This window comes from Coregonus clupeaformis, chromosome 32 (assembly GCF_020615455.1).
Source record: "Coregonus clupeaformis isolate EN_2021a chromosome 32, ASM2061545v1, whole genome shotgun sequence".
Classification (NCBI taxonomy): Eukaryota; Metazoa; Chordata; class Actinopteri; order Salmoniformes; family Salmonidae; genus Coregonus; species Coregonus clupeaformis.
The window spans coordinates 2,788,708-2,802,622 of record NC_059223.1 but is presented as its reverse complement, the minus strand read 5'-3'; the positions used below and the strand labels follow the sequence as shown (position 1 = coordinate 2,802,622).

Here is a 13,915-nt window from a genome sequence, read left to right as displayed (position 1 = left end):
AGATGCTACAACAGGTGTTAGCATGTAGCATTTTTGTTGACAGTACCTTTCATTAGGATCTCCTCCTTCGGAACGCACTGGAAGAGTTTGTGGTACTGCGAGTTGTACTTGCTGACAGTCTGAGCAGAGGGACAGGGCAGAGTCATGAGCAGTTCCTTGGCTGGCCTCCCTCCCACCGGCAAACCAGCGGACGCCCTCTCTCTCAGAGGACGAGAGCTCTGCTGCACCAGACTCAGCATGCCGGAGCCGCACACACAGCTGCACACACACACACACACATCCACGGCGTGGCGGACCCCACTGCAAGACACAGACTGTCCTCCAACTAGTCAGACGCCAACCGGTGTCCTTTGTGCAGGTTTGAGGAGGCAGCTCTCCGTTAGACAGACACACACACACACACACACACCCCTCCGGTCCGACACGGTGTGCACCTCAGACCGTCACTGAGCTCTTTCTCAAACACGACCTCCCACACCCTCTCACACACTGCCCTTCTCAGCCACAGACACCCTGAGTCCTTCCTTCCTTCCTTCCTTCCTGTCTCTCTCTTGCTGCCTCAACACGACAGAGCACAGTGACTCCCCCTATGCTCACCCCATGCCAGCCCAACCCATGCTGCCGCCTCCTTACCTCCTATCCCTGTCTTGATAACAGCTTGCTGCCCACAGGCACCACCCCCTCCCTTCCTCCTCTCTCACCAAGCACATGAGACAGTCAGAACTGTCACCCCTCGCAGCCACCCCCCCCTCTTCACCACCTCCTCTCTCCTCCTCCTCCTCCTCTCTCCACATCCTCCTCTCTCCACCTCAGCTGTTCTGCCTGCTCTCTCCTCCTCCTCTCTCCTCCTCCTCCTCTCTCCTCCACCTCCTCCTCCTCCTCTCTCCACCTCAGCTGTTCTGCCTGCTCTCTCCTCCTCCTCTCTCCTCCTCCTCTCTACACCTCCTCCTCTCTCCACCTCCTCCTCTCTCCACCTCAGCTGTTCTGCCTGCTGTGTTGGTGAAAGAAAGTCATTGTCTTTGCCTCCTATCTGTCCTGTCCTGTTAATATGTGCAGCCAGCTGGTGTGACTGTGGGGCTCAGCAGCTCTACTTAGCATGCCCCTTTGGGAGACATGGAGATCATAATCACAGCTACGGTACAGTTCCTTTAATCTGGCCTGATGGCCTGCTGATCTCGCGGAAAGAGAAAGGGTTTGAGTTAATGGATGACCTCCTCACCTATTGAATAACCGTTGAGCTCTGAGCCAGAAGCGACACAATCAAATCACCGGTATTACATCTTTATGGCTGGAGATAATCAGTTGCTGGGGCTGGATTGGCGAAGTGGGATGATTGATGGAGTCTCAAGGCTACTGTTAAACCTTGATCTGTCTAAGTCTATGGACAGATGGACAGATCTAAATCATGTTTGTATTTCAGGATCGCAATGCCTCTTTTAAATTGTAGCTTAGCCTCGGCCACCCTCGCTATTAGGAAACTCCTCAAAAGGACCACTCCTAAAGGCAAGCAATGACAGGGTTAACTGAAACACAGGTCATAAAAAGGTCAAAGGAACTTTATTCCAGAATGTGCAGTACATATGTGAAGTAAGAGTCAATCAATATAAAGTGTATAGGAATTTTACTCTGACAGGAAATAGACAACTGACTTGGCCTGCATCCAACTCGGCTGTAATTGGCTTATCTTTGTTAGGCAATATGCTAAATCAATAAGGTACATATATAATCTATAATACATCAGAAAGGAAACATGCTACTCACCGAACCCCTGTAGCATTTCTTCACATCTTCATATGATAGGTCGTCAATCAACCTGTGAAGGAAATGAAGAAGGAAATAGTGTGAAAAGAAGACATCTTCTAGTGTTTTAATACATCATGCCAGAGAGAGACTCAACAAAACACCATCTTGAATATCATTGGTCCACAGGGATTGTATTGCTCTCACTAACTCCTATTGGATCATTTGTTCGATCTTAATCTTGTTGGAGAATAGTGAGACATTTCACCTATAATCATTTCCTGTGGCATCTGATCCAACTGTAATCTGTGAACTCTCTGACCTCGGCATCAAATCAAACAGTAGCGCTGTACATTTGTCTGCCGTTTGTGACAGTGATGTTGGCATGGTTCAAGGTCGGCTACCAGACAAACATGTACAGGAGAAAAGAAGCAGACATGACAGCAGACATACGGTATCTCACTCAAACAGAAACAAACACTACGCGACCACACATACGACCACACATACACCCCCACACAGCCAGGCACACATAAAGGCAGGTGAATGTGCTTTTGTAAAACTGGGCTGACTAGTTACATTATGCAAACTCAGTGGCCCACACACACACTCTTTCGGACATCTGACCAGCAAGCATAAGTACAAGCACAAACATGTGTGCAAGCAAGCAAACACACACACACACACACACACACACACACACACACACACACACACATAATCCGGCATTCAAACACGCTCATGAGGGAGATGCCCTCAGCACTGCGGCAGTAAGTCACACCATCGCTCACATGACTAGCACGCCACGAACGCAGACGAATCTGCCCCTGCAACAAAAGCGCTGCCTGGACTGGAGACACATTCCAAATCTAACCCTATTCAACCCAGGGGCCAGTACACAACGCTAGATGTACACAGGATAAAACACACGTCCTTCCTCCAAGGCAACCATCCTCTGCTGATTGCCTGAGACAAGTCTCTCCCTGTCATAAGACACTGTGTGTGACAAGCCAACTAGATCTCTTAGTCAGCACCGTCCCTAAAATTAGCCCCTACTGCCTTGACCTTCTCAGTGGGGAGGACCTTCCCTAATATTAGCCCCTAATGCCTTGACCTTCTCAGTGGGAAGGTCCTTCCCTAATATTAGCCCCTAATGCCTTGACCTTCTCAGTGGGAAGGACCTTCCCTAATATTAGCCCCCTACTGCCTTGACCTTTCAGTGGGGAGGACCTTCCCTAATATTAGCTCCCTACTGCCTTGACCTTCTCAGTGGGGATGACCTTCCCTAATATTAGCCCCCTACTGCCTTGACCTTCTCAGTGGGGAGGACCTTCCCTAATATTACCCCCCTACTGCCATGACCTTCTCATTGGGGAGGACATACAGTGGGCAAAGAGACCTGCAAATAATCCTTTGGCTGAGTTTGGTAGTGTCAAAGTATCAGTGGTGGTATTCTATGTTGACTTGTCCTGCTGTCCTGCTGTCTTGTATTACAGTTAAAGCCAAGATAGTTAGATTTTTATGTAACTACAAAGAGGGGAAGAGAAAGACTGGTAGAGGTGGGGGTGAGAGAGGAGAGAAAGACTGGGAGAGGTAGTGGTGAGAGAGGAGAGAAAGACTGGTAGAGGTAGTGGTGAGAGAGGAGAGAGAGAGAGGGGGAGAGAGAGAGAGAGAGAGAGAGAGAGAGAGAGAGAGAGAGAGAGAGAGAGAGAGAGAGAGAGGCGTCAGCATGCTTCAGTTCGGCTGGTGAACCGAACAAGTGTCCCGCATACTCCCATAAAAGGCCTTCGCTTGAAAAACAAGAACAACGCGGCAATAGTACTGCTAGTATACACTTCCTCAAAATAGTCAGAATTAATGTAAGATAACTCAAGAAATCTGTCATTAATTTTGATGTTTTTGCCAAGGAAATCTTAGTTGCGCAATTTTACATCTAACATGTTTGGTGCAGTATTTCTCAATGAAAAAATGTGCATGAAAACGCGTCGTCTCTCATTGAATGACAAAGACTTTATTGAAGAATCCCTACTGTTGACCAATCACCGACGAAGGAGTGTAGACTTCGGCTACCGACTTCGGCATGCCTCAATAAAATGTTTTTGTGTCCGAACAGCCGAGAAACCCTTACCGAAGTCCAAAATGAACAAAAATGTCTGAAAATGTCATCACATAATATGCACGAACACTTCTGAACTATTTCGTCTGGGAAGCATGCGAACGCCTTTATAGGGAAAGAGGGGCTCCCAGAAAAGTTTATCACATTGTTCTCTCAGGGGACATTTAGCTAGTCAGCTGGCAACACATTTAGACTTAACCTCTGCGGTAGAAACAGCCCTGACTGGTGTATTCATACCAATGACGTATATAAACCCTGGATTGCTGATGCTATGTATAGACGTGTTAGCTGAAAATGATGCGCACACTTCAATGGGGAAGAAGTCTGTGTGTTGTTGTGATTCTGAATGGCCAGTTAGCTACCAACAATGAAAAGAAGTTGCCATGTGGGGAATCGTAGGTGGCTCATTTCAGCTAGTTTTATCTTGTTCTTGATACCATGTCTTATTTTGAGGTGTTTTACCTGACGTCAAGTTTATGCTAATATGCCAAAACAATTGCTTGCTAGCTAACCAACAACTGTAACCATGTATGGGAGACATTGTGCAAATATATGAATGTTTTCAATAAACATTGGAGACAAAACATAGTTTACATGTTGTCAACAATCTAGGCCAACCCAGTCTATTTAGCCCCATAGTTGCACACACGTCGGTTTTGTTGCTAAACAACCCCAACCCATTTATTGGCCATTGAGAGACTTTGAAGCCACCGGTCGGCCATATTGGTACTCCCCAGTAGGAGCAGTCCTCCAGAGGAATGAATGGAATTCTACAGTATTTCAATTAAATGTTTCAAGGACAAAATTACATGCATTTAAGTATTTTTGTTATTTAAGGAAAATATTTGTATATATGTTTTTGATTTTTTGTTTTGCTCACATTACATAATTATGCAGTAGGGTGTCTGTAATAGATTAAATGTGGCAAAAACATTTACAATGGGGGAAAAAAGTATTTAGTCAGCCACCAATTGTGCAAGTTCTCCCACTTAAAAAGATGAGAGAGGCCTGTAATTTTCATCATAGTTACACGTCAACTCTGACAGACAAAATGAGATTTTTTTTCTCCAGAAAATCACATTGTAGGAGTTTTAATGAATTTATTTGCAAATTATGGTGGAAAATAAGTATTTGGTCAATAACAAAAGTTTCTCAATACTTTGCTATATACCCTTTGTTGGCAATGACACAGGTCAAACGTTTTCTGTAAGTCTTCACAAGGTTTTCACACACTGTTGCTGGTATTTTGGCCCATTCCTCCATGCAGATCTCCTCTAGAGCAGTGATGTTTTGGGGCTGTCGCTGGGCAACACGGACTTTCAACTCCCTCCAAAGATTTTCTATGGGGTTGAGATCTGGAGACTGGCTAGGCCACTCCAGGACCTTGAAATGCTTCTTACGAAGCCACTCCTTCGTTGCCCGGGCGATGTGTTTGGGATCATTGTCATGCTGAAAGACCCAGCCACGTTTCATCTTCAATGCCCTTGCTGATGGAAGGAGGTTTTCACTCAAAATCACACGATACATGGTCCCATTCATTCTTTCCTTTACACGGATCAGTCGTCCTGGTCCCTTTGCAGAAAAACAGCCCCAAAGCATGATGTTTCCACCCCCATGCTTCACAGTAGGTATGGTGTTCTTTGGATGCAACTCAGCATTCTTTGTCCTCCAAACACGACGAGTTGAGTTTTTACCAAAAAGTTATATTTTGGTTTCATCTGACCATATGACATTCTCCCAATCCTCTTCTGGATCATCCAAATGCACTCTAGCAAACTTCAGACGGGCCTGGACATGTACTGGCTTAAGCAGGGGGACATGTCTGGCACTGCAGGATTTGAGTCCCTGGCGGCGTAGTGTGTTACTGATGGTAGGCTTTGTTACTTTGGTCCCAGCTCTCTGCAGGTCATTCACTAGGTCCCCCCGTGTGGTTCTGGGATTTTTGCTCACCGTTCTTGTGACCACGGGGTGAGATCTTGCGTGGAGCCCCAGATCGAGGGAGATTATCAGTGGTCTTGTATGTCTTCCATTTCCTAATAATTGCTCCCACAGTTGATTTCTTCAAACCAAGCTGCTTACCTATTGCAGATTCAGTCTTCCCAGCCTGGTGCAGGTCTACAATTTTGTTTCTGGTGTCCTTTGACAGCTCTTTGGTCTTGGCCATAGTGGAGTTTGGAGTGTGACTGTGTGAGGTTGTGGACAGGTGTCTTTTATACTGATAACAAGTTCAAACTGGTGCCATTAATACAGGGAACGAGTGGAGGACAGAGGAGCCTCTTAAAGAAGAAGTTACAGGTCTGTGAGAGCCAGAAATCTTGCTTGTTTGTAGGTGACCAAATACTTATTTTCCACCATAATTTGCAAATAAATTCATTAAAAATCCTACAATGTGATTTTCTGGATTTGTTTCCCTCAATTTGTCTGTCATAGTTGACGTGTACCTATGATGAAATTACAGGCCTCTCTCATCTTTTTATGTGGGAGAACTTGCACAATTGGTGGCTGACTAAATACTTTTTTTCCCCACTGTACAATGGTGGTGGAGTGCCAAGATCGAGGCACAGTGGCTTCAATACAGCGCCCCCTACCAGTCATGTAGTGTATATATATAGACCATTAATTCATACACACCAATATATACACCAATAACTTCCCACGAGACATCACAGTACTCTCAACTCTGACCTATTTTAACAAACTACTTGTAATTATGTGAATACAAACATACAACAAGCTAAACAAAATGCATGGAAAACCCCCAAATCAAATCAAAATGGCGTGCAGGTTTATACAGTAGCTATACCACAAAATGTTGAATGAGCAAGCCTTTTCATCCATCCATCCATCCACCCTCAGTGTATAAATAAAGTGTGTCTATATCTGCTGGTTCATTCTAGTTGATTCTGCTAGTTTATTCTAGTTGATTCTGCTGGGTTCATTCTAGTTGATTCTGCTAGTTCATTCTAGTTGATTCTGCTGGTTCATTCTAGTTGATTCTGCTGGTTCATTCTAGTTGATTCTGCTGGTTCATTCTAACTGAGCAGCAGGGAGAGTTGAGAGGTGTTGAGATATCCTGTGGTGTTTGTGAGGAGAGAAAATAGGTCCTGCTTGCAGCTGAGCACCATGGCTGTGAGAGGAAAGGGGCCGAATGTCCCCGGGGCTAGTGAGAACATCGCCTTCTGCGAGCTGAAATCAGGGGGCAGTCTGTTGCACAAGTACTGTAGTACAATTAGGTTGAGTTTGAGTATGGAAGTGCACAATCCTGGTCCTCAGATCTGGGCTGCATTGTTGACCGGTTTTTCTCTTTAGGATCCGTTTTTGATTTGATCCAATGGAGAGACTTTCTAGTCAGTCGCTGACTTTAAATAACATGATCTAACGAGAGCCAAATAAATATAACAGATAAAAGGTATTTCTCTCTCTCAAGGTTGTTTGAGGAAAAAGCAATGTTTTCATTCTATAAGCATCTGCAGTAAACGGGGGATCTTAGCAACCCTGTGGAGGATAGCCGGGGGTTTTAATTTCTCCTCTTGGGACAGAGCTCTGCCTCACTCATATAATCCTCTAGTCAACAGAGAATGTCTGTATCTATCTTCCATGGATAACATTTAGCAAGCCTATATCTATTCTTTATTACAACGTTGTAATGATTGAATGTTTATAAAAGTTTCTATAATGTTTATGGGCACCAATGAAATAATTAAGATGTGACAATAAACATGGGCATGGGAGTTCTGCTGAATTGATTTCCTCAACATTTCAGTTTCGGTGGGGACAATCCGGAACGGCTTATTATCCTGTAATATTGTACAGTATCGACAAAGACAATATGCTTGCACCACTCTTCTAGATTTTAGTTTTCCTTTGTAATTCTATTGTCATCAACAGGTGCTAAGAGTAGTGGCAACACGTTTATTATTTTGAACAACAAAGCTGATATCTATAGAAGGTCGGCACCATATTAGATAGGTGGGTGGGTTGTTGTCTACAGCTTGTCCCTTTGCCTGCCTGCCTGTCTGCCTGTTGGAGGCTGGCTATAAATAACAGCTGGTCTGGTTCCCAGGTGGAGGGAAGCATGGTTATTGAAAAACACAGGCACTGTTCTCTGTTTCTCTCCCTCGCTCCTCTTCTCCTCATCCATCTCCCTTTTCCCTGCAGTAAACTACTGGAAGAGTCCCTTTAGATCTTTGAAGACAAAGGTACCAAGACGAATCTCAATAACAATATTCAAGTCCAGCAGAGTCCAACAGCTCAAAAATCAATCAAACACCTATTTCCCTTGTCTTACCTGAACCTTAGTCATCAGGCTTTAAAACAAAACAGACATCGATTTATGCAGGAGCATTATTTACCTTCCTGTGAGAAGTGGAAAGTGTAACCAGGGCCGCAGTGTGTGTGTGTGTGTGTGTCTCAATGTGTCCTTCGCTGCGGCGCTGAATAGCATGACTAATTACAAGCCTGAGGAATGATACATTAGAAAGGGAATAGCTCCCTCAGGCAGACGGAGACAGATACACTGTCAATAATTCAGCTGAAGAAAAGAGAAAATGGGACAAAGAGTAGAGCACAGAGGTCAAAGGTGAGAGGTCAATGTCATGACCTACATCTGTGTCGTTTTGGTATTTTCTTTAACTATCACCTTTACATTTGTAATTTGGCTGAACTATCCCTTTAGGACAGAAACCTAGCATCTGCATTAATCAAAAACCATAGGAAAGGTGAAGCAACATGGTAGACACTGGCCAGCCACTTGCTTTCCCCTCTCTGTCTTTCACATTAATTCATGAAGGAAAGAAAATAAGGCAAATAAATCCAAATCCACTGTAGACCAATGAGACGCACCCATGAAAATAAATCCACTGTAGACCAATGAGACGCACCCATGAAAATAAATCCACTGTAGACCAATGAGACGCACCCATGAAAATAAATCCACTGTAGACCAATGAGACGCACCCATGAAAAGAAATCCACTGTAGACCAATGAGACGCACCCATGAAAAGAAATCCACTGTAGACCAATGAGACGCACCCATGAAAAGAAATCCACTGTAGACCAATGAGACGCACCCATGAAAAGAAATCCACTGTAGACCAATGAGACGCACCCATGAACAACACAGTTCTGAGTTCCCACCCACTAGTCAATGACAGAGTGAACACACCACAACACACCACACTGCGGTAGCCTACCCTGCCAAATCCCATCCCAGGACAGCTTCCCCAGGATTAGAATGCCCCTCCTGCCATAGATCCTGGTTATATAAGCCCCAGCAGCTCCACAGTTAGAGCATCCTATTCCCTATATAGTGCACTCCTTTTGACCAGTGTCCCATGGCAATATAGGGAATAGGGTGGCCGTTACACCACCGTGACATGAAGTCAGGTTACACCACCGTGACATGAAGTCAGGTTACACCACCGTGACATGAAGTCAGGTTACACCACCGTGACATGGAGTCAGGTTACACCACCGTGACATGGAGTCAGGTTACACCACCGTGACATGAAGTCAGGTTACACCACCGTGCCACGGAGTCAGGTTACACCACCGTGACATGGAGTCAGGTTACACCACCGTGACATGGAGTCAGGTTACACCACCGTGACATGGAGTTAGGTTACACCACCGTGCCATGAAGTCAGGTTACACCACCGTGACATGGAGTCAGGTTACACCACCGTGACATGGAGTCAGGTTACACCACCGTGACATGGAGTCAGGTTACACCACCGTGACATGGAGTCAGGTTACACCACCGTGCCACGGAGTCAGGTTACACCACCGTGACATGAAGTCAGGTTACACCACCGTGACATGGAGTCAGGTTACACCACCGTGCCATGGAGTCAGGTTACACCACCGTGCCGGAGTCAGGTTACACCACCGTGACATGGAGTCAGGTTACACCACCGTGACATGGAGTCAGGTTACACCACCGTGACATGGAGTCAGGTTACACCACCGTGACATGGAGTCATGTTGCACCACCGTGACATGGAGTCAGGTTACACCACCGTGACATGGAGTCAGGTTACACCACCGTGACATGGAGTCAGGTTACACCACCGTGCCATGAAGTCAGGTTACACCACCGTGCCACGGAGTCAGGTTACACCACCGTGACATGAAGTCAGGTTACACCACCGTGCCACGGAGTCAGGTTACACCACCGTGACATGGAGTCAGGTTACACCACCGTGACATGGAGTCAGGTTACACCACCGTGACATGGAGTCAGGTTACACCACCGTGACATGGAGTCAGGTTACACCACCGTGACATGGAGTCAGGTTACACCACCGTGACATGGAGTCAGGTTACACCACCGTGACATGGAGTCAGGTTACACCACCGTGCCATGGAGTCAGGTTACACCACCGTGCCATGGAGTCAGGTTACACCACCGTGCCATGGAGTCAGGTTACACCACCGTGCCCCATCTATCCCCACACTGCAGCTTTACTCACGCAGCTGTCTTGTAACCCACCGTAGCAGGAATGTCAGAGACAAAAGAGGAATCAGACAACATTAGGCCTGAAGGGTGTTTTGTCTGTCTGCCTGGCTGCTTGTGTCAAATAGCCTATACAGAGGACCTGTTGCTGTGGACTTGAGGCGGAACACTCATAATAATGCTGTGTAAAAAGCAAACAAGATGAGAGTTGCACTAAAATCGGCCAAATTCTTTCTTTCTAGTTTTATTTAAATTCAGCCACCAACCAGTTCATCGACGTCCGAGGGACAACTATAGACAAAGATACTTTTAAAAAGTGTACGTGTGCATGTCGCCTACCTGAAGTGCGGATGGCCTCCTTGAGCATCCTGGTGTTTTGAGGGCTCCAGGTCCTGTGTTGAGACGAGGACCCCCTCTTCATTCTGCTCTTGGTGTTCAGTCATGGTGTTGGGCCTGAACACACAGACCACACAGTGTTGAGTTGTCATCAGTTATCCACAGGCTGGCTGGCTCAAGGCGTGTGTCATGTGTTCTCACAGAGCTCATACCGATGCATGGACATACCCATTCATCCAGATTCTACAGCAATATACAAGCAAATGTACACAGGTTCATGGAAGCTGTGCACAGGGTCTGGGGAGACTTTCTCATGCTCTTTCATGTTGGACACTGTTGAGCAACCACTTGCGCTCCCCAAACACACGCACACGCACGCACGCACGTGCACACCATTCCACTAACCCACCCACACACGTACACTAGATGATACCGTGACCCTTTTGGGAGAAAGGCAGTAGTTACCACATCCTCTGTATAATCCCAGGTGTGACTGACTGATAATAGCTCCGTGTTCTCTAGAAGCCCATGACTCAGTCTGGCCATTAACCACATGCTGAGTTTCCTACCTATTGTCTCTAGTTGGCATGGTTCATTACATCTGAACCAATTACTTCTCTGTACTGAAAAGCCTCTTCCTGTTGCGGAAGGTCATAGTTCACTGGTTCCCACAGAACTCCCCCAACCTGTCCATTACTAATGCACTGTGGCTAGCCAGTCAAAGTAGATGACGCTGGCGAACAATAGCTTCTTGGTTGCTGTAACTATTCCAGCTGCAAACAGGTGTCTATGATACAGTAAAAGTAAATGAAACAGAAGGGAACTTTTTTAGAATGAAATGCAGATGGGGGGCGGGAACTAAAACAATTAATCATAGCTCCAGATTAGGGAATATAACTGAGGGCATCTTAAATCCCTCTTGACCTAAAGACATCTTTAATATTCCTATAACCTTCACTGGCCGAGAGGGAGCAACTTCAGGCTGGGTATCATCATTTCCAGAAAATGTCACCAAATTCTACGGCCCGTTGGCGTGGACATTGTTTACCCATAATACCCTGTTAAACCCTCCCTTCCCTGAACAGTCGGAAGACCAAGGGACATTTTGTCTCGTCTTCGTGTGACTTGTTGTTTTCAAATTGGACAAACAGAAACTCATCAGGACAGCAGAACTGGAGGACCGGAGTTGTGCACACTTGGTCTGAATGAACAGTGGGGTGAGCACTTTCCCTTAAGTTGCAGAGTGCAGACTGAGTCTCTGTGTGTTCTGTGAATGCAGCTGTCATGGCAACAAAACACACAAAAACAACCTGAAAACGTTGTTTCAAGAATTGGTAGCCAACAAGCTATGGGAAGTTCTTGTCAATGTCAACTTTGGTTATAACAGAATGACCAGAAACAACAACACGAAAATGGCACCAAGTTATCCAAACTAAAAAATGGTTTGTGTGGTTGAGACATCGAGCAATGTTGATCTGAGACGTTTACTAGTCGGAATACTTACAAGAACACATGACCTGTGGAATAGGAATCCAAACTGACCTCTTGGCTCCTTGTCCTGAGTACTCTCACTCTGACTTGGCTTATAACAGTGACATAGGCCACACCATTGTCCATATATGAATGTTAAACGTGAGCCTTCTTCCCTCTCCACCTCCTGCTGATTAGGGCACATCTACAGAGCCATCACAAGACATCCTCCAATCTAATTAACTGTAATCTAGTTAAGCTAGCTGCAGTTTCTAGGACCTCTACTGTTAAAGGGGCACCACACCATTTCTCCTTCACCTCCCGTCTCCTCCCTCGTCTTCTCTAGAGTGACGGGGGAAAGCAAACAAACAGGTCTGAGTCATGGACACAATCTAATATATCGGAGGTTATAGGCTGTTAACGTCAATGACGCTCCAGGTAGAAGTTGCAATCAGCCAAAACAACACAACAACCTCTATATACAGTATATCATGATAGCTAATTACATGATACAGTATAATGATACATACAGATCATGTCATCTTTCATTGATGATGAAGCCATTCATATCATCCATCTTCTGATATGTTAATTGTGACCAATAAAATCCATAAGCAGTTAGCGGTAACCTATGCCTCAAAGTCTCTCTCCTTCTCGGTCTCCCCTCACACCTGGAGAGGCTATGATGTGCTGCTCCCTCTTGATCACAGGTAGTGTCTGGTGGTGTCAGTTTACCTCAGGGTCAGACGGGGCTGAGAGAGGCTGGCCTCAACGAGGATCATTATCAATCTCGGCTATCCTATTCCAGAACAGCTGACGCTTACAAGAGTCAGCAATGTTGGACAAATTGATGTCTTAGCCAAACCATGGGCAATTAATGATCCATAAGAGCATGTATTAAGAAGAACACAGAACGTGATCAACCATAAGTCATCCCGGGTCATACTTCGTGTTTTGTCTTTCAGAGTAACCAAAGGGATGATACTCATGACCCATTACCTTCAGGGGTAGTTATCATTTAACCTCAGGGGGCATTTCTCCTCTCTCATGGTTCACCACAGCAGTGCAAACCAATGGGCTCGTTCAAGCTGAACACCTGCAGTCAGGTGGCCTATTAATTACACGGTTGTGCTTAGTCATGATAAGGGAGGAAGTGGAGTGTGATTTAATAGGGGCCCTAGTACTGTAGCTGCCACCTGCATCTGAAAACGGCATGCTTTGCATAATTGGCTGAAGCTGGGTTGTCATATTGTGGTCCTGATATGGCCTAGTCCCCGATATGGCTACAGACTCCATTCTTATTGGTCACGAGGGCTAGTCCATATTTATACCTGTACATATGGACTAAGATCAGGCAAATTGTGATGCTGGTAGCTGTCTATGAAACCATAACACAAAGGAGGACTTTGGCCTGTGAGATAATGTATCCACGCTGCTACACTACAAGTGGAGACTGTAGACTATGCAGGCACCATGGACCTGTTCTCTGGACCTGTTCTCTCACAAGATAAACATGATGACAATATGAGTAGAGGTTGGTCAATATCCTGTTTGTGAGTTGAATAGCTACTCTACAGAATCAGACAGCATGTGCTTGTATTGCAAGGCCAGATCATTTGCAACATGTTTTGTTTGACACGTCTGCTTGCATTTATACCGTAGCCTACATGTTTTTGTGTTCTGTGTTGTTGTGTCTTGTATGTACCATTCGTCACCACACATAAAGTTCCCTTACAGAAAATAAATAAATAAAAGCTATTTGAAATGAATTTCAAAGAGCTATAATGAGGGCTCCTTC

General features: G+C 45.5%; 1 protein-coding gene across 9 annotated transcripts in view; it reads right to left on the bottom strand.

Moving 5' to 3' along the window:
- Window positions 1–13,915, bottom strand: part of LOC121548157 (GRAM domain-containing protein 2A) — a 44,906-nt gene that overhangs the window by 26,112 nt on the left and 4,879 nt on the right. For 6 of the 9 annotated variants that reach the window (XR_006657708.1, XM_041859501.2, XM_041859500.2 and 3 more), the window contains exons 2-4: window positions 10,651–10,764; window positions 1,762–1,813; window positions 47–314 (exon numbers count right to left, since the gene is read on the bottom strand). Coding sequence is in view for 8 of the 9 variants with exons in the window: in XM_041859501.2 (XP_041715435.1) it covers window positions 47–314; window positions 1,762–1,813; window positions 10,651–10,764 (434 nt within the window). In the remaining variant the exon portion in view is untranslated. The remainder of the gene's footprint in view (window positions 1–46; window positions 315–1,761; window positions 1,814–10,650; window positions 10,765–13,915) is intronic. The other 3 variants (XM_041859504.2, XM_041859502.2, XM_041859505.2) reach the window with 3 other exon arrangements.